The sequence below is a fragment of the Heliangelus exortis genome, chromosome 1 (assembly GCF_036169615.1).
Source record: "Heliangelus exortis chromosome 1, bHelExo1.hap1, whole genome shotgun sequence".
NCBI classification, from domain to species: domain Eukaryota; kingdom Metazoa; phylum Chordata; class Aves; order Apodiformes; family Trochilidae; genus Heliangelus; species Heliangelus exortis.
The window spans coordinates 26270715-26291400 of record NC_092422.1 but is presented as its reverse complement, the minus strand read 5'-3'; the positions used below and the strand labels follow the sequence as shown (position 1 = coordinate 26291400).

Below are 20686 nucleotides of genomic sequence, written 5' to 3'. Positions count from 1 at the left end.
CGGAGCGGTAGAATGGCGGCAGCGCCTCGTGCCGCCGGTAGAGGGCAGGGGAGGTGCGGGATGGGGCTGCCTGGCCCGGGGGCTGCGGGAGCGGAGCGGCGGCTGCGGCCTGGTGTGCCGGCGGTAGCCGGGGAGGGGAAGGGAAAGGGAAAAAGGGCCGAGCGCTCGCCATGGACAGGTTTTCGTGGACCAGTGGGTTGCTGGAGCTGGGAGAGACGCTGGTGATCCAGCAGCGCGGCGTGCGGCTCTGCGACGGGGAGGAGAAGGTGACGGGAGCGGCCCTGGCCGGGGCCTGCGGGAGCCGGGGCGGGGGGTGCGCGCAAGGCTCGGTCCAGAGCCTTCTGCTGCAAGGTGGCGAGGAACCTGAGTGAGGGTGGCATCGGGTGCGAGGGGGCCTGGCTGGAGGCGGGGTGAGACGAGGGGTGCGAAGGGGCCTGGGTGGGGGAGCATCGGTCAGAGGCCTGGGAGGTTGAGTACATTTTACTCCAGGGTCTGGCGGGGTTTGGCTCTGTGACAGGAGTGTGAAGGAGGAGATTCGGGCTTTGTGGGACCGAGGGAGGCCTTGGGCGGTGTGTGCCACGCAGAGGGAGGGTTGGCATCCCCATCGGGGCTGCGTGTGTCCTGGTGTCACTGTGGTGTGGTGTGGCTGCTGGGGCTGTCGCTTCCTGTGTCAGCGCTGAGCACTCCCCGGTGCATCAGCCTCTGCTCTCCCGGGCTTTGATGTCACCCACAGGACATGTCACACAACTCACACTTGAGCTCTCTTGCCCTCAGCACTCACCTGAGCCCACCCACTTACTGCATTACTTCAAGTGCTGGAGTCATTATTGATCTCTTATTTTTTTCATACCACAGTAGTTGCATATCCTCATAAAAAGCTGTGAAAACGTGCCTCAAGTTTTACAAGGAGGAAACAGTTTGCTAACACAGATTTTCCACATACAGGTTGCTGTCTGATGAGTATAAAATTTTTCAACAGTAAAATGTATAGAAACAATACTCCTGTGTGATAGGCTAGAAGATTTCTGACTACAGAATTTTACTAGGTTGTGCTTTTCTGCATAACTTTTACTTTCTTTGTCAGCAAACAGTATTCCAAAGCCAATAGCCCTGTTTAAAACATGATATCTAAGAATGTATATTGCACAGCATATCTAGGGAGGGTCATTCAGGATTTCCTGGGGGAAAGTTTTAGCAGTAGAAAAACAGAAGGTTGTTTATATCCACCTAGTCCTTTTCTACTAATTTTCTCCACCGTTTCCTAAATTTCATTTATTGTGTTTTCTGAAAAAAAGAGAACGTTCCCAAAATACTGCCTTGTTGTATCTGATGGCTCTGTTATGGAAATGTGTAATGTTTCCAAGATCAATATTAATACAACTTACTAGTGTAATTTGTTGTTGATCTCTTTTATTTTTCCTGTTTAGGTACAATTTAATAGTGGAGTATTACTGCTTAGCACACATAGACTGATCTGGAGGGATCAGAAGAATCATGTAAGTCCCACTTTTGTGTCTTTTATGTAGTTTTGTATGTAAGGTCCATAATAAACAACATAAACATATATTTTGTATAAATATTTCATAATAAACTACAGGTAGCTTGCAATCAAAAGACTGCACACAGAGGGGACTTTTTTCTTTCCTTTGTGTGTGTTTTGGTTTACAAGCATAGTCCATTCTTTGGCTCACAGCAAAAGGAATGTTCTTTGACCCAGTTCTGCATTAATAAATTAATCATGCAGAGATGAGAAGGGATGGGAATGAATCATACAAATCCTTCTTTTCTACAGCACAGAAATGGAGGAGAAAAGAGTTTGGTATCATGCTCTAAAAAGCATTAGTTTTGAGACTGAAGTTGACTGTCTCAGGCAAATCATAATGTGACCTCCTCTTCCATAATCCTTGTCTAGCAAGACCTTTTCTTCTTCATTGTTTTTAAGTCCATTTTTTTCTGTCTTCTGCTCCCCGGTTATAGTCCCTGACTATGATTTGGTCCTAATTTGATGGCAGTATTATTGTGTACAGTGTTAACCTCCCAACTGCCCATTCCTACACTCAACCATCTCTTCAGTAAGCCAGAATGTTTGTACTGCTATGGAGAATTGACATGGAGGTTAAGTGGCAGTTTCAGAACTGCAGGGTAGTAATACTGCTGCTGAATGCTCTGTGTCACCAAGCCAGAGCCTGAGATTGCAGGCTAGAAATGGGTGAGAAAGGCTACAAAAATCTTAAAAGCTCCAAGCACAGACAGTGACATCATCCACCATTTTACAGCTGCAATCAAACGAGAAGTCCTTCTCAGAACCAAGTTGGATTATGCTTGTGGTGGACTCGGTCTTTTTGAAATTTATCCCTGGGAACCAGGTTTAGAGAGGGAATGTTCAGATGACATCTTTCCAAAGGCAAATTATATTCCACTGGATTAGTTCTGTGAGAGGATACCTGAAGCACCTCTCCTACCCAAAGGTGATTCCTTACCAAGTGTCACATCCTTGCTCCAAAGCTGGGAGCTACTAAGAGCCTTCTGAAGGTAAGGTGACCAAGGATGTTCATGAAATGGCAAAGCAGTAAATTTTTTTCATTAGGGATTTTTTTCAGAAACAGCAGAACTATTTTTAGTATAAATTTTTTAAAATGTTTTAAGAGCTGTTACCCACAGTAGGATTAACGTTAAGGTCAGGAGCTGAGTGTCCAGACCATGAACTATTCTGTATAAATTAACCTTTTTTTTCTTGGTCAGCATGAGATAATTTATCTGTGCTAGACTGTCTATGTTAACAATTTCCTAGTTGCTTCATCACCATCTCTTTTTTAGAGGTGGACATATACTGCAATATACACTATTTCTCATATTCTCAGTTAAACTGGAAGAAGGTAGATTTAGGTTAGACATTAGGATTTTTCTGTATGAGGGTGGTGAGACACTGGAACAGGTTGTTCAGTGAGGTTGTGGATGCTTCATCCCTGGCAGTGTTCAAGGCCAGGTTGGATGGGGCTTTGAGCAACCTGGTCTAGTGGGAGTTGCCCCTTCCCATGGCATGGGTGTTGGAACCAGATGATCTTTAAGGTCCCTTCTAACCCAAACCATTCTACGATTCTATGGAGTTTAGAACTTTGATATAAAAGATTTGTTAAATTCCTGAGTCCCTCTGTGAATTTAGTTTGAAGCATCTGATGTTGACACATTGACACTTAAGTTTATAGATCTCAGTTTCAACTTTGTATTCATTTTCTGCTTATACTTCTCTTTAATATATTTTTAACACCATATGTCATATGGACTTCCTCAGGCAGCACCTGTAGAAATTCATCCTGTTGGTGAAGTGAGGGAAGAGAACACTTGACTTTAGATAATGAATTGTCAGGATATGCTTTTAATTTCACGTGTGTTTCCGTTGATTATTCCAGGAGTGCTGCATTGCTATACCTCTGTCTCAAATTGTCTTCATTGAAGAGCAAGCAGCTGGGATAGGAAAAAGGTAAGGTGATAGTCATTGTTTTTTTCAAATGGGTAGTCTACATGTGCATGATATGTGAGATACTCAAGACTCTATATTTCCTGGTAGATTCAATGTACAATTTTAGTTTCTAGACCAACAGCCACAAGGACCTCCTTTCTTCACTTCATGTCAAATATATGAGAGTCATGACAAAGCAGTGTTTTATGTGATTTGTTAAATAATTGTCTTGTAATCACTAAACAAGTATGTGTTCCACGTTGCCATTTTCATTTGATAAGTCATAAATGACAACAGTGATTTTGCTGGATCTAAATGTGAAAGCTAATTTTAGTCTTTTGTGCCACAGAACTGGTTGGGGATAGAAACTCTGCCAGATCCCATGTTGTATAACTTTTCATGACCATATAATTTATTTTGATAATGGAAATGTTAGTGCTGGTTAGAAGGAATTTCAGTATTTCCACTCACTTGAATAACTAGCTCAGTATGATAAGTGTTTAAGAAAGTTTCAGAAGAAAGAGGAAAAAAAATAACTGGAGAAAGATGTATGTATTTGGCATCTGCTTGCAACCTACAGTCAGGTGGTTAAGGTGGTGTGCTGGGGGTATCCAGAAGAAATTGGGTAATTATGATGAATATGTCAAGTAAATAAAGAGCCATGAAAAACTTGTCAATAAAATGAAATGGGAATGGTAGACTTGTAGTCATACTGTGATAGTAGTCCATGAAGTTCCTGAAATAATGCTATCTCAAGTTTTGTTTTGTTGGTAGATATCCTTTTAGACTGTTTTTTTCCACACATGTTACCTTTGAATGTTGGTTTTGGACAAATTCACATTCAGTGTGCACAGGTGACATATACAAATGGGACAGATTAAACATATTGAGACCTTCTGTTTTCCTGTGACAAAGGTAGTGTATTTTGGCAGTAGATATTGCAAGTCAGAAGCCAAATCAAATGACTTCTTGACAATTACTTTTTATTTAACTAAAAGATTTTTTAGAAATTATTGTTTGAAATGTTAAAATTTTTATAAGAATTGATGGGTATTTTATATATTTTAAATCTGAGATACTGCTGTTTTAGAGGTTACAGTAGTTTGCGTGCAAGATCTATAATGTTGAGTCAAAATACTTAAACATTGATACACAAACATAAAGGATTATTTAATGTACTTTGGCTTTTATGTGAGATAAAGTTAATACAGGATTTGATTAAATGGTTAACTTTGATTGTAGAAATATTTTTTTAGATGTTAACAGAAAGCTGCCTCTTCTCTGTAACTTTTTCTTAGTGCCAAAATAGTGGCTCATCTTCATCCTGCTTCTTCAAACAAAGAGCCAGGTCCATTCCAAAGCAGCAAATACTCCTACATCAAACTTTCTTTCAAAGAACACGGACAGATTGAAGTAAGTTTTGTACCATGCAAACTTAGCACACCACACCTTTGTACATGCCTTTCTCCTCTTGCTGTGTTGGTGATAATTTTCCATGATCTTTCCATGATCTTTACTTTTGAGGTGGAGCTTTTTCAATACATCCTTTTTGGAGGCAAACACTGTGAGCCTTCAGAGTTCTATACATTGGTTAAATAATACTAGTGGAGCTCCAAAATTGTCAAGAAGCATTATTAGGCTTTGTCCTTATTTTGGAAATTTTAATATAATATTTTACTTCCTTTTTTAATCTTCTAAATTAAAATCGGGATTTTCCAAAATGATGTCACTGGAATCTGTTAAATATTTAACAGTGTAAATGATGTTTGTAGCTAACCCTCCTACTGAGCAGGAAGCAAGCAACTTATTCCTAATCATCTCTCTGATTTTATTGCTGAACACCCTTTGTTGCCTCAGAGCTTTCTTTCATTTTATGTTTTACAGTTAATTTTTTTTTTACCTACACTAAATTTAAAAGGCTTTGAGCATTCTAAGAAAACATAATATGTTTTTAAAAGAAGGCTTACCCTAAAAAAACCCCCAAAGAAATAGCACTCTATAAAGAAATTTCACAGTACAAAATCCTCACTTGAAGAAATTGAGAGCTTCAAGTTTGAACAATGAAAAAAGCCATACCCGTTCACTGCAGAAAATCAGATTTTCAACTTGAATTAGTTATAAATGTCTTACTGTGCTTAGTGCTTACATAGCATATCAATTACACTTCAGATCTTTTATTTATGGCTTCAGAATGCTTTCCTGTGAACTCTGAACAACCATAAGAATGGAATAGATTTTCTTTCTGGATTTTGGTCAGTGGGATACACTTAGTTAACTAATTAACTAATGCCACCTTCTAGTATTAGCAGTAACCAAATAAGTGTAATTGATCTGTGTGGTTGTCTTTATACTGTTGAATTAACAGATCAAAAGTAACTTAACAGCATGCCTTTGACCAAATCTCAACATTCTTAACTTCAGCATGCTTTGGAGCATTTTGAATATCTAAAAAGATACTTTACAATAGAAATATTCATGTGAGTTCAACTAGTGACGATGTGGCTCCCCTAATGTTTCTAAGTTAAATTTCAAAGTAATATTTTTGAATAGTGAACTTTAAGGTAGTGAATGTTGCACTGTGGATGTGTAGGTGTTAACCATGTCTTACAGTGAAGTTTATTTCATTTACCACCAGGATTCTAAAAAAAATACCCAGAGGTACTCTGCACAGTTTATGAAAAGTCTGTTGTCACTCTTTTAATGCCTGCAGTTCTACAGACGATTATCAGAAGAAATCACACAAAGGAGATGGGAGACCATGCCTACTGGTCCAACTATTCAAGTTAACAAGGTTCCACAGGTATGTGCAGAGCTTCTGAGCAGAACCTGTATTTAATCTGCTGTTTCCACTTCTTGCTGCTCCCATATGCAGCATCTGCCATTCCGCTCTAACCAACACCACGGGCACATGTAAGAATTCAGCTTTATTTTACTTGTTTCACTACTGGCATTGATTTATTTCTCTTTTGAGTTGTCACCTGGTACAGAACACGGAGGCCTTTTTTCCCTGAGTATGTTTAGACTTGAATAGTTGATAATGAGCTCCATTTTTTTATGTAGTCAGACACACACACAATTATTCAAATATTATATAAATATTTGCGTATTGTTTTATTCAACACATGAGATATAACGAAGCTGGAAGATTTTTTGTCTTGTGATTTCTGTTTTGGTTTTGTGGCTGGAGGTCAGCTATGTAGCATGTAATTTTTAGGTAACTCTTTGGAACCTAGACTCTACACATTTGACTTGCATTTATATCCTAAACAAAGAGTTATTATCAAGGATTTCTTTGTCATATGTTATATTGCATTCTTCATCTGTCTGTGTAGTTCTAGGTTGTAGACTCTGATAAGCATGTGGATGTTGTTTCTGCATATGAATGTGTTGAGTATATTAATATATTGAACATACTATATGAATAAAATAGGGTGATTTAAAGATCATTCAACATCAAATTGTGTGTGTCCTCCCCTACAAATGTAATACCTAAAACCAATTGGAAGTTGCAATTGGACTAATGGGGAAGCATGCATCCTGCATTAAGAGCCACATAATGAAAGTGCCCTGCCTACTGTTCTTATTCTTAAGCGACAGAAAATCATTAGCACCAGTTGCTAAGCTTTGCAGTCAGGGATTTTAGGGCTGGCGCCACTGCCACTAAAGTACCAGCCTTTCTAAAACAGATTTGGCAATAAAATAAATGCTCCCAATCACCTCCATTCTGATAGTTGTCAGGAAGGTGATTTAGATAAGCACTATGTTTCTCTGGCTGTGTTTTCTTCAAGCTCGATTTCACACATTTCCATAGCTCGTGTGGATTTTCATGTGGACTTGGAAGGCTTTGAGACAAGCTGTAGTGCTCAGTCTGGATCAAGCTTTCAAGCCCTTTCATATTAATAGATTCAATATGATAATCTTATTACCCATTTACCACAGCAGATTCATACATGCTTTACACTTAATCATTGTTTTTTCGCATTGGTTTAAGATATACTTTCAATAAATACCTGATAATAAATGCCCCTGTACTCAGCGCTGGTGAGGCCACACCTGGAGTCCTGTGTCCAGTTCTGGGCCCCTCAGTTTAGGAAGGATATCGAGGTCCTGGAGCAGGTCCAAAGGAGGGCAACCAGGCTGGTGAAGGGACTCGAGCACAGATCCTATGAGGAGAGGCTGAGGGATCTGGGGCTGTTCAGCCTGGAGAAGAGGAGGCTCAGGGGAGACCTCATCACTCTCTACAACTCCCTGAAAGGAGGGGGTAGCCAGGGGGGGGTTGGTCTCTTTTCCCAGGCAACTCTCAGCAAGACAAGAGGGCACAGTCTCAAGTTGTGCCAGGAGAGGTTTAGGTTGGACATTAGAAAGAATTTCTTTACTGAGAGGGTGATCAAGCATTGGAATGGGCTGCCCAGGGAAGTGGTGGATTCTCCATCCCTGGAGGTTTTTAAGCAGAGACTGGATGTGGCACTCAGTGCCATGGGCTGGGAACTGCAGTGGTAGTGGATCAAGGGTTGGACTTGATGATCTCTGAGGTCCCTTCCAACCCAGCCAATTCTATGATTCTATGATTCTATGAAATAACGTAGACATTATATCAGCCCTTTGGGGGAACATATCCTGTCTTCAAATACAAGGTTTTTCACAGTGAGGCGGATGAGAAAACTTAGCATTTCCTATTTTGATTCCTTTTATTATTTTCCTTTGCAGGCAGGAAGAATAAGGGCTGTAGGAATTGTGGGGATTGAAAGGAAATTGGAGGAAAAAAGAAAAGAGACTGACAAAAACATTTCTGAGGTAAATACTACTCAAGTTTTGGGGTCAGCTGCCTGTCTGAGTCATTTACATTCATTCATGTTCTTTCTTTTAGGAGCAGCTGAACTTAAGAAGCAGACTTCCTTAAGAAGTCTGAATTTATTAAGCGTTTATAATTTACAGTTATTTACTTTTGTTTAACTTAATTAATATATTAAAATATGTACAGGTACTGCATTTAAACAATTCCTTTCAAGAAGACTGTCCTTTGAATCTAATTATGTGTATTTATAAAAGTAATTCTCATAGAACCCAAATTCAGTGACTTTTCATCAGGGGAAGCAGAACATAAAGGCACCTGCAGAAGAATACTATTAAAGGTTTGGGGAGGTTTTCCTTCTTATTTTTTTTTTACAGCTAATTTAGGTTTCAGTTGAAAATTTAATATATATTAAGAAGAATATGCTGATCTAAGTGCCTGCACATAACTCTGGTGAAATTAGATTTTCATCTTGTAAGTGCATTTTAGATATGAACACTGATGGACAACTGAGGGAGTTAATTTCTTCATATATACCTGGTAGCATTATCCTCAAAAAGCATCTGGTTCTGTCTTGGTAATAGAGATTAGCACAAATATACATTATAAACTGTATGCAATAGATTTGTTCTTGTGGCAAAGCTTTATGGGATTCAGTGTTCCACAGCAAAAAAGGCATTCAGTGTATACAAGAAAATTACAGCACCTTTGCAGGCTGCATGCTGTTTCAGATGCTGCCAGCACTGAACTTTTTCTTCTCTGTTTATGAGCAACATAATGAATGAAGTTATATGTGTAGTTCAAAAGGTATTGTGGTTACATGTGTGTGTATACAGTTCAAAAGGTATTGTCTGGTTATTTTTTCCTTTAGTAGCTTTGTCAGAGAGTAAAAGAAACCCATTTGTATGTGTTGTATGAACGGGGGAAAACCATGACTTGTAAAATCCTGCCTTCCTCCAGCTTTAAATGTTATAAATGACTTAATTTAAAAAATGGTTCCCTGGCTTCCAGGAAAAGGCTTCCTGCATCTGCTGTTCACTACTGATAAGAATCCGGTTCTTTAGCCTTTTGTTTATCTGAGGAAGTTCCTGTTAGGTGTGTGCACATTCCCCTTTGTTTCCAGGCCTGCCCTCTGTGAGTCAGGCAAAGGAGGAGTTAGACACAGCATGCTGTTTGTTTAGCTAAATCTGGGGTTCTTTTGATGACTGTTTTCATGCAGGTTACAGAGATTAGAAATAAGCTAGGAAAAGCCTTGTTTGAAAACTTTTTGTTGATACCATGTGTAAGTAGAGTAGAAGGACTTGGATTTACATTAACGATTAAAATATTTGTTCTTGTTAATCTGCCCAATTCAGTGATTTATAATAGGTTTACCAAAGAGGATTTTTTGTTCTGGTAGTAGCAGATTGTTGTTATACGGTGGTATATTTCTTTTTCTTCTCTTGGCCCCAGCTTTATCCCACTTGATTTTGGCTATCTGACTTGGATACCACGTGTTAAGAGGTTAGACTTCTCCAGTCAGCAGAGAAACACTGGCACCATTAGGAGGGATTCAGATGAAAAGCAAACCCTGTCACTTCCCTAAGGCATCTCTTTATCTTATTCATATGTTGAGTCTCAGAGCTTCTAAGTCAGGTGCCTAAACATAGATGGCAACAATTTGGTCTTCCTGCATAAATCCTGCTAAAATGTGTTTTTTTTTCTAGTGGGACATTAGAATAAACTAGAAATGACATAGAAGCAATGGCTAAAAGGTAGCTGTAGGCAAGATTAATTGTTTGACATGCTCTAAACAACCTTCTTGTCTTGGCAGCTGGCAGGGCTGAGTGCTGCTGTCAGGCAAGCTTTAGCTGAAGAGGTTCTGGTATTTTTTTTTTTCTCAGAAAAACGTTACTTGTGACAAGGTTGCCAACCTGGGCATGTTATGTATTTGAGAGAATCAGGTCTAAAAACTGAATGTGTGTTGCTGAGGATGGGAGAAATGAGAATTACTTTTTAATAGATTACAATATGCATTAACATAGTTGCTGACTTTTCCTTATTTTTGTAATGCTAGCTCCTAATCATCACTAAAATTTTTGAATTGCAATTTACCATTGTCTTTTTTTTAAAGTGTTTGATTTAAGCCTAAAAATGCCCTTTGTGGTTTGTGGCAGAATTGTTGTAATGACGCAGGGTTAACTGCTGGAAGAAGACCTACCATCATCATCAGGAAACCTTCCTCTGGCTTTTAGGAGAGCATAATGAACTTGGACAGCTTAATCTTTTCTGGGCCTCACTGTTCCTTCCTATCATGTGGTCCTCATAAATCAGACTGAACTCTTGTTCACATGCTGGAAAAGCAATAGCTTGGTTCTTTCCTTCATTCTTTGTTGTTTATGAACTGTATCATTTTAATTTTAAGACCTCATATAAGCCAGATATATCAATCAATTATATATAATATCTCATCTTGTAACCTACTAATCTAAAGGGATAGCAGCTCTTAGGAATAGCCTGGATATGGGGACAGAGGTAGCTCACTGTATCCATGAAACTGAATGCTGTAGTGACACTGATCTGTAATGTCTGCTTTTCATTTCAGGCTTTTGAGGACCTTAGCAAACTAATGGAGAAGGTATGGCATGTGTCACTTACCCAAGCAGACTTGTGTTTTATCAGTTTTGAGCATGCTTTTTTCTCTGTTGAGCTGAAATTTGACTTACCTGTGCATCTTTCTCGGTAGGCTAAAGAAATGGTGGAGTTATCCAAGTCAATAGCTAATAAGATTAAAGAAAAGCAAGGGGACATCACTGAGGATGAGGTAAATTAATTTTTTGTTATTTAAAGTCAACAGAAATATTCCTATGCGAACCAAAAAGCTCTCTGTTTAATACATGGGATGTTAATAAAGAACTCTTCATGGTTGGGTTTTTTGGTAATTCTGTATAAAGTAGGAGTGACTTACTTGTTTGTGTTAGCTTTTCTTTTCCCCCCCTTCTTAAAAGAAAGGTTTTAGTGCCTTTGGATAAATTTTTGTGGTTTTGATCTCTGCAGGTCAAAAATAAATTGCATTGTCTTCCCATTTCTTTGCTAGTAATTGACTGTATTGGTAGTTAACCAAATGGATTTATTCACCAAAATTCTTCTACTAATAAAATCAAAGACTTCTAAAAACTAGACTCACTCAGTAGCTGATGTAACTTAAAAGGTTTTTGTTTTTTGCTTAGACTATTAGGTTCAAGTCCTATCTCCTGAGTATGGGTATAGCTAATCCAGTTACTAGGGAAACGTATGGATCTGGTACACAATACCACATGCAACTGGCAAAGCAACTGGCTGGAATACTGCAGACACCATTGGAGGTGAAGTATCTAATTTTGCACAAGCATTTTCTGTGTGTTGGTGAATTGCAATGTAAATGTGTTTTGGCTGTGGCACTGAGCCTCTTTAAAGCATCAGATTTAGCACAGCCTCATATTCAGTATTTATGGAAGGAATGTATGTGCCCTTTCTGAATGGGCATATTTAAATATAAGTAAGAATTTTTCTTTGGAGTAATGGTATCTCAACTTCTAATTTGCAAATATCAGTTGTTTTTAGGAAATTTTACTGGCATAATTTCTTCTGTTTGAACAGCCCTGTCTTCATCTTTTGCTGCAGAATAAAACTTTTTTAAAGAAAGAGTGAAACAGTACTGACTTTGAAAATATTAGCAGTTAGTCTTTAAACTGCTTATAAATTACATATTTTGCAAATATACTACAGTTATTAAATAGATAACTCTAGTTATCTAACTCTAGAGTTATTAAATAGGTAATAGATTATACCCCTTAGTAATATCTAATATTTTAATATATCTGAAGATATTATAGAATTCAGGGTTCTCACCAAAAAGTTAGATTTCATGTTGTAACTTACAAGGCTACATGTCTACTAAAAAAATATACATATTACAGTGTCTTTGGGTAAGTTATGTGCTACTTACCTTGATTGACTGGAAAACTGAGTGACTCTGAAAAGTATGTGATAAATTGATTGATAGTTTTAATATGCTGAAATTCTGTGTCCCTATGATTTATTCTCTGCTTTAAAAATCAAAATAATTTGCAGTCTTTGAGTGTAGTGTCAGTGTTTTGCATTTTAAAATTATTAGAGAAAGAAAGAACAACTGACTTCTCATGCTAGAAATGTGTGATATTGCCTAGGTAGTTTTTTGTTCTGTTTTGTTTTGTTTTAATAACTGCTCATCATTTAGCTCCTCTGTTTTACCTGCCAATTTCCAGTTGACACTGGATTATCTACTTTACTGAATTAATGCTGTGTCTCTTACCAGTCTTGTGCTTAATACAGGAGCGAGGAGGGATCATGTCACTTACAGAAGTGTACTGTATGGTGAATCGTGCACGAGGATTAGAGGTGAGAAATTGGTTTTATCAAATATTTTATAAAATGTGCTTCAGTTGTAAGGTAATTGAAGAAGAAAAAAAAAAGGAAAAAAAAAAAAAGGTAAAAATATTCCGTATCACTTGTTCACTCTACCTGTCTAACAGCATGAAGTGATCAGCCCGTTCTTAAAATCAGAGCTTTTTACCTTTTCCTGTCTCCTTCTATGTAGTGTTTATATATCCTCTATAAGTTGACATGATGTGCACTGCTTTTTATATTGCCATATAAAAGGGAAAATCCATCCTTATCGTGAAAGAAAACCTTGAAAAGACAGAGAATACTAAAGAATGGTGAATTTTAGTTTTTTTTTTTTTTTACAAAATACATTCGTTCTTTCTGTAAACAAGGCAAGAAGAATTATTATAGAACACATAGGAAGGGAACAGAAAGGAGCATGGATGCCAAGAAAATAGACTGGACAATAGAAAGGAAGAAAATTACCAGTCTTGTGTGGCCTGGTGTATTTTATAGCCATAGTTATTAAAACTGCCTGTTTTGGTGTTGTGCTGTATACTTGAAATACAAGTTGTGAATAAATGTTTTATTATTTTAATAGCTGCTTTCACCAGAAGATTTGGTAAATGCTTGTAAGATGCTGGAGTCTCTGAAATTACCACTAAGGTAAGAACTTTACAGATACTTTCGTAAAACAAGTCAGAGCTTGGTGCTTGGATGACTTAGCATTTTGCTTGCAGTGGATACAAAGTTGTCCTTTGCTTAAAGGGTGCTGCTGATGAACCAGCGTACCCACTCTACATTATGATACAGATGAAAACCAGTGATTCACTTTGCTAGGAAGACAATATTCTTTTCACTTCCAGAACATTTTTTTCAGACTGGGAAAAGTGTTTAACTACGCCCAGACATGCTCTGTCTCTAGATGTTGATGATCCTTTTAATGCTCATTTTATAAACTTTTTTTGTTTGATTTTTTTTTTTTTTCTTTTTGTAAGGTGGGTGTGGGTATATTAGAAATGTGACCATAGGTGATGTGCACAGGGTTTTTAGTTACTTTGACTTTCTCTTTTGATCTTAGGCTTCGGGTATTTGACAGTGGTGTGATGGTGATTGAACTCCAGTCTCATAACGAAGAGGAAATGGTAGCTTCTGCTTTAGAGACAGTAAGTGCACCTCCTTTCCTTCACTGTTCTGATCATGCTGGGGAAATTTAAAAGCACTGGGTATAAAAACTCAAGGTGAAGGATCTCATTTTTAGGTTTTGAAATATAAAATACTCCCCTTCCAAATCTTCTGACAGTAATGCTTTATTAGCACTTTTCATCTTCAAAGTGCTGTGCAGGCAATAATCTTAGTCATTGCTTTCTTCTTATGGAATAAAATACTTTTCCATATCTTCTCAAACTTAGTTAACCTTTAGCCTTCCTCCAAACCTTTTGCAGATTAGGATGAAATTAATGGCCTGTATTAAGCTCTTAATATAACAGAAGTGGACTTTAGACAGTGTGCACAATGTGCTTGGAGGCACTGAAAGTACTTCTTAAATGTTGATGTATGTTTATAGGTTTATTTCCTAAAATAGCACATTGTATGTGTAACATCTTGTACTGAGTTTGCTTCTGTGAAGAGCACTCAGCTGGAAAGCAGTGCATATAGAATTAATCCAGCCTCATCATGAAAAGAAATACAAACTTCTCAGTGTAGTGAACCTTTGTGGTCATGCTACCTCTGCACTCTGAAGTCCTGCTGCCCCATTCTTTGATGCACTTCCCTGTGTCTTTTTCACTGGAGTGTAATTTTTTGTTTCTTATGAAGTTGAGTAATTCAGTGAATCCAATAAAAGTCAAAGAGGACTTTGATTTGGTGGCCAAGAAAAAAGTAGAGTTAGACACATTCTCACATTCTCATACATGAGGTGGGCTGTTCAGTGCCTTTGGCATGATTGTTAGCATATAACTTTCTGTCATCATAAAGGTTTTTAGATAAGAGAAATGTACATAGCCATCAGAAAGATCCCATCCTAAGTGATCAAGACTAAAATGCTGTAATTTTTCAATATGTGTTAATCCTTTCAGTTTATTTTCTTATATTTACAGAAAAATACCTAGTTCTTTCTAGATTTTTTAACAATTATTTTTGGTTTCTGGTTAATTTGTTGCCCTTGGCAAAAATGCCTATTGCTTTGAAAGGAAAAACCCTTTTTTTTTGTAACAAATGAGGTCAAAAAGTTGCAAAAAGCAATGGATGGTGGACTTATTACTAAAGTGTCTTTTGTCTTTTGTTTCATAATATGAGACTTTTAGTTCATTAAAAAAAAATGTAAGGGGGAGGCTTCAAATAAGGAAGGTTCACCCATAAGGGAAAGGGAAGATGAGATCACACTTGTTGCCAAAAGTGCCCTATACTTAATATATAATGTACAGTAACATGAAGCTTCTTAGAAGTGAAAGGAAGTCACAGGGTTTCAGAGAGGAGAGAGATGTGGTTTTGAAAGGCTGGGGAAGACAGGAAATGGCATGGAAATCAAAGGAAGCCAAAGTCACCCTTGATGGTGGGAGTAGTTGTTTGGGAAGGAAAAGTAATTAATCACTTGCACTCCTATTAGATTGTACAGCTGACTTTTGTTACTCAGGTTTGATCTCTTTGCTTCACTAAAACTCAAGGCAGGACAAGTTTAATCTGTAAAAATGCTGCTGCTGAAAATCACACAAAATAAACCCCTCCCCACCCAGTTATGGGAAGCAGGAAATGGCAACCACATCTGGATTTACAAGCTTTCTTGAATCTGAAGCAGTGGAAAAAATGAGGAATTACTAATCTGTAGGATAAAAAATTATGTTTATCTGGGAAATTAAATCCATTGATAAATATGGATGTCATATATAAAATTTTAAGCATCCACCTGTCCCACTTGTGTGAGAAGGGTTTATTTTAGCATATATTAGGCATCATGGTTGAGAAAATGGGACCAAAGTTTTGACTTTTAAGACTGAACCTGTCTTTTGTGTAATCTGAATGTGATGGTGGCTTTTACTGATCCCTCTAGTATGCTGTAATACAGGGTGGAATACTAAGGTTGGGGGATTTTTCTATAGGCAGTGGGGATAATTTAAATCTCATCAGACTCAAATTCTCCATTTCCATCTGGGATGATTAACTTTTAAATCAATGACCTGTCCTGAACAGATCTGTTGTTTCCTCACTTAAGCTTCACTGTTTGCAGAATCAGTTAGTATAGCTGGGTTGTGTAAATACTGATGATGACAGCATGAGCTGTCTGAGCTATTTTAATTTTTACTCTCGTTTTGTCCTAAGGTGTCTTTTAAAAAATCCAAAGGAAGGGGCACCATGTAGGTTTTTGTACAGATTTACCTCTTTTCTATGTTCCTTTTTTATATGTGTCAAATTTTCCTGATCACAGAAGAGGTTCTTTACTCATAATTATTTGTACTTTGATTTAAAAGTGCAAATAAACAAGTTATCTTCACAAGGGATTCGCTACCAATTTATCACTTCACAAGGCTAGACCTGATTCAGTAGCTGAGAGAACTTTGTTGTTCTTATAATGTCATAGTTAGGAGACCTCATCACTCTCTACAACTCCCTGAAAGGAGGGGGTAGCCAGGGGGGGGTTGGGCTCTTTTCCCAGGCAACTCTCAGCAAGACAAGAGGGCACGGTCTCAAGTTGTGCCAGGGGAGGTTTAGGTTGGACATTAGAAAGAATTTCTTTACCGAGAGGGTGATCAGACATTGGAATGGGCTGCCCAGGGAAGTGGTGGATTCTCCATCCCTGGAGATATTTAAAAAGAGACTGGATGTGGCACTCAGTGCCATGGGCTGGTAACTGCAGCGGTAGTGGATCAAGGGTTGGACTTGATGATCTCTGAGGTCCCTTCCAACCCAGCCAATTCTATGATAGTTGGTTTATTTGTGTGTTTCTTTTTTGCAGGTATCTGAAAAGGGTTCTCTCACAGCTGATGAGTTTGCTAAATTAGTGGGGATGTCGGTTCTCTTAGCCAAAGAAAGGTAAGTAATGGTTGTGCTTGATAATACCTTTGTTACAATGTTTCCCTGAAGTAATACAGCACATCTTTTGTTTTCTCTAGGCTTCTTCTGGCTGAAAAGATGGGCCATCTTTGCAGAGATGATTCTGTGGAAGGCTTGAGATTCTACCCCAATTTATTTCTGACACAAAGCTAATGTACTTTGTGTACAGGTTTTGTTTAACAGTTGAACAAGAGAGCAGAGGGCAGAACCCTTCCAACAACTGACTTTAAAAAAATATATTTTATTTTATTAGTCAGCTGCAACAGTGATGAACATTGCAATGCTTTACAGTTCTCAGGTATTTCAAATGCTGAATCCTCATACGTGGAACTGAAATGAAATAGGAATTGCAAAGTCAGAAGCATGTTAATTGTCTCAAGCTGGCAAGCTCGTTTCAAGTTTCATTTGATGTTCTCTGTAGTGTCCCATTTCAAGAGAAGTCAGATGAAGATTCCACACGAGTGAAAGTGGAGAGAATATCCCTGTAGTCTGCCATGATGATCAGCATCCAAAAGATAGGTTACTGCATACTCCAATTTCAGTTTGTTTATATCTAGAGTAACAAAGCAGGCAGATGTATCCGTAGTGATAAGAAAAGTGACTTCGGTGTATACTGAGGAATAAGGAATAAAACCAGTGTAGAATAACCCCTTCTTCCTTTAGTGATGAATGGTTTTCTCAGAGAGGGTCTTGGGGTTCTTGTACTTTGAGACAGAAAGAACCTGCTGCTGGAGAGACTAACGTATGGTACGTGAATCTTGAAAACATGGTGTTTATTTTGTCATGTCTTATTCTAGTGTCTCAGTTAGAAGCATTGTTAGCACAGACTTCCTCCCTTCTCTTTCCTTGCCATCTTCCTTCCTGTCTCACTATTTTGCACTTTGGGTGCCCTTTCTTTATGTAACAGAGTGAAACAGCCTCCTGTCACTCTACCAGACTTTGTGCTTTAATGTGCTTGGTTTTCATGTTGTACTTGAAAGATCATTTGTTTCAACAGCCTGTAATCTGTCTAATCACAGACAATTTGCTTTGTATCTTATATGCAAGAATTAATATGCTTTCAATATTGAAGGGAGGAAGAAGACTATCACCCTGTCTTTAATGGTCGTGAGGTATCATATTGTTTGGTATTCTTCACCCTGTGTTCACACTGGGTGCAGTTTGATAGTCTCAGTTTTCATAACTCCAGTGGAGTTGTTACATTATTTGAAGATCTGCTACGGTAATAATTGTAAGTGGATGTTTATGATCCACATCACTTAAATTTTCAAAGCAAGTATTTTGAAGCAACCAGTTTAATAAATAATAAAATTCATTCAAGGTATGGGCAAGGACAACATAGAGGTAGCTGCATTGTGTTTGCAATGGCCAAACCGACATCATGAAAAAAGAGAAAGAGGCTTTTAAGAGCCTGAGAATATTTTCTGAACTATTTTGGTCTTGCCATAACTTAGACAAGGGTTAAGAGCCTGCTGATGAAGAGATCAGTGCAGAGATCCCTGCAGTGATGATGCTTTTTGTTTGTAGGATGCTGGTTTAGATCCAGGGAACTGTGTCCTCTTACCCTTGTCATGAGCAAACATTTATGCAGTGCTTTCTTTAGGGCAGGTTTCCTCTGTTTCATGAAGGTGCTAAAACTAATTTTGAGACAGCTGAAGGAGCTGGTTCCATGCTATTTTTACTGTGTTAACCATCCAGTACCATCTCTTCAGGAGCCTTAGGGCTTGTTGCTCCTCTCCATCCTCCCCACAATCTACAGAAGAAATCTGTGTGAGGTACTCCAAGCATCACACATCTCAGGAGGGACTGGAAGTAAGAAGTTCAGAAACAAGAAGATGATTTGTGACAGCCCTTTCTTTTGCTGGATACCCAGATCTGTCAAGGGACACCAGTGGTATAGGCCTAGAGGTCTCCCCACAAGGGGGCATGTCTTCTGCAGAAAGAGCAAAACCAGAAAGGAAATGCCAGGTGGACACTTCCAGCCTCTGTTTCTCCAACCAAGCATTTCATTACCTTCATTAAGCAATAACAGTACAGCCTGTTTAGAAAGGTGGTTTCATTCTTGAGCTTTTCTTTCCCAAGATTTTTCTTTCATTTTTTTTTTTTTTTTTTTAAACAGGAAAGAAATCTATAGGGTAAATTGTATAGCTGGTTTAGAATTTAAACATATATGTGAGAAAACGAGACAATTACCACTTGAAAGTAATAAAAATTAATAGATTTTCTTAGACTGTTCTATTTTGTTGCGTTTTTTTCTCTATGTCTTGCTCTAGGCAGCTTTAAAATCTTCACACAACAAAATCTTGTGATTCCGTAGGGCAGGTTTTTAAAGTACATCATATTTTTGCTACCTCATTTTGTATCCAAAATGGTCCAAGACAGGTTTGTATTATAAAATAAGAGGCATCTGTGATGTGTTCCAGGCCAGAATTGCAAAACTGTAGATGTCTACACAAGCACCAGTTTCATGAGGGAACCAAGCCAAGTACCTATCCTGTGCACTGGAAAGGCATTTGGCACATTTCAATGTGTTTTCCCACCTGAAAGGCAACAGGAATCATGTATCTGACACCACATTGTCCCAGCTGATGGGACAAGAAGTGGAGTCCTCAGCACACGAAAGACATTGGAGAGAGCCCAGAGGAGGCCACAAAAATGATTGAGGGCTGGAGCACTTCTGTGGGGAAAGGCTGAGAGTTGGGGTTCAGCCTGGAGAAAAGGCTTCAGGGAGGGCCTTATGGTTGCCTTCCAGTACCTGAAGGAGCCTACAGTAAGGATGGGGAGGGACTTTTTACAAGGGTGTATAGAGGTAAGACAAGGGATAGTGGTTTATCTGAAAGAGAGTAGATTCAGACCAGATAAAAGGAAGTTATTTTATTTTAATGAGGGCAGTGAAGCACTGGAACAGGTTGCCCAGAGAGGTGGTAGAAGCCCCGTTCCTGGAAATGTTCAAAGCCAGGCTGGATGGGGCTTTGAGCAACCTGATCTAGTGGGTGATGTCTCTGCTCATGCAGGGAGGTTGGACTAGATGACCTTTAAAGGTGCCTTCCAACTGCAACCACTCTATGATTCTATGAATTATGGGTGTCTGGTATCATGGTAATAAGTGCATCACACTGTCCTAAACTAATTCTGACCAATCCCACTCCCACTGGTGTCACAAGCAAAAAATAAATGTATTGTCACAAGCAAAAAAAATGTATTGAAGCAGGATTATTGGGGAGGGGATAATGTAAGAGCTGCCATTCTCACAGATCATCCCACTTGAATACAGAAGGTGCCTATATAAACCTGATTTCATGTTTTGATTATTCACAGAATATTTGTGTCACGATACAGGAACATTATCCCGTTTTGCCAAGGCTGTCCAATTACCACAATCCTTTGAACAGAGGTTTGTTCAAAAAACATTTGTGTTTTTATGGCACAGTCTTCAATGATGATTATGGTTTTTGTTTGACAAATTTTTATACCACTGAGAGGAAAAGAATGCTGCTCAGGAATCTGTACATATTTTCCATTTCTCTTTGCCTTTGTTTTCAGGAATATTATATTCAGCCTATGGAAACATGGATCTAATATGAACCATATTTCTGAAGTGCAAACTTTTTTTTTTCCTGAAATACATAAATGTATGCATTTGAATTTGGAAATCTTTAGAAGTGTGTCTTTAATGACCACTACTGGTTGCATATTGATGAGCTTAACCCTTCGATGCCCAGTTCTTCTAAGAGGACTTTTATAGTTTGGACAAAGGGCCTGATTCTGCCTATTGTAAAATTAGTGGAAGTATTGTCAGCAAATTCATAAAGACAGGAGTGGGAGACAGCAGGAGCCTGTTGCTGACAGTAGAATTTTCAGTTTCCTCAAGCCTGGGAAGTTCTCTTTTGCAACTGGAAAGTTCTTTCAAAATACACACTGAAAATACAGGAATGGCTGATTCAAAATTACTTGTGGATTTGATGTGAAATAATTGGGTTTTTTAGGAGAAACCCACTCCC

The 20686-nt window shown here is 38.4% G+C and overlaps 1 protein-coding gene across 1 annotated transcript; it reads left to right on the top strand.

Moving 5' to 3' along the window:
• Positions 1–63: 63 nt before the first annotated feature.
• On the top strand, positions 64–18913 carry VPS36 (vacuolar protein sorting 36 homolog). The gene is made up of 14 exons (XM_071738456.1): positions 64–266; positions 1428–1496; positions 3411–3481; positions 4759–4873; positions 6171–6260; positions 8168–8254; positions 10837–10869; positions 10978–11055; positions 11462–11596; positions 12585–12650; positions 13237–13301; positions 13717–13801; positions 16588–16664; positions 16745–18913. Exons 1-14 carry the CDS (start codon positions 171–173, stop codon positions 16836–16838), a joined length of 1161 nt encoding a protein of 386 aa, XP_071594557.1. The 5' UTR covers positions 64–170; the 3' UTR covers positions 16839–18913.
• The last annotated feature ends 1773 nt before the right edge of the window (positions 18914–20686 follow it).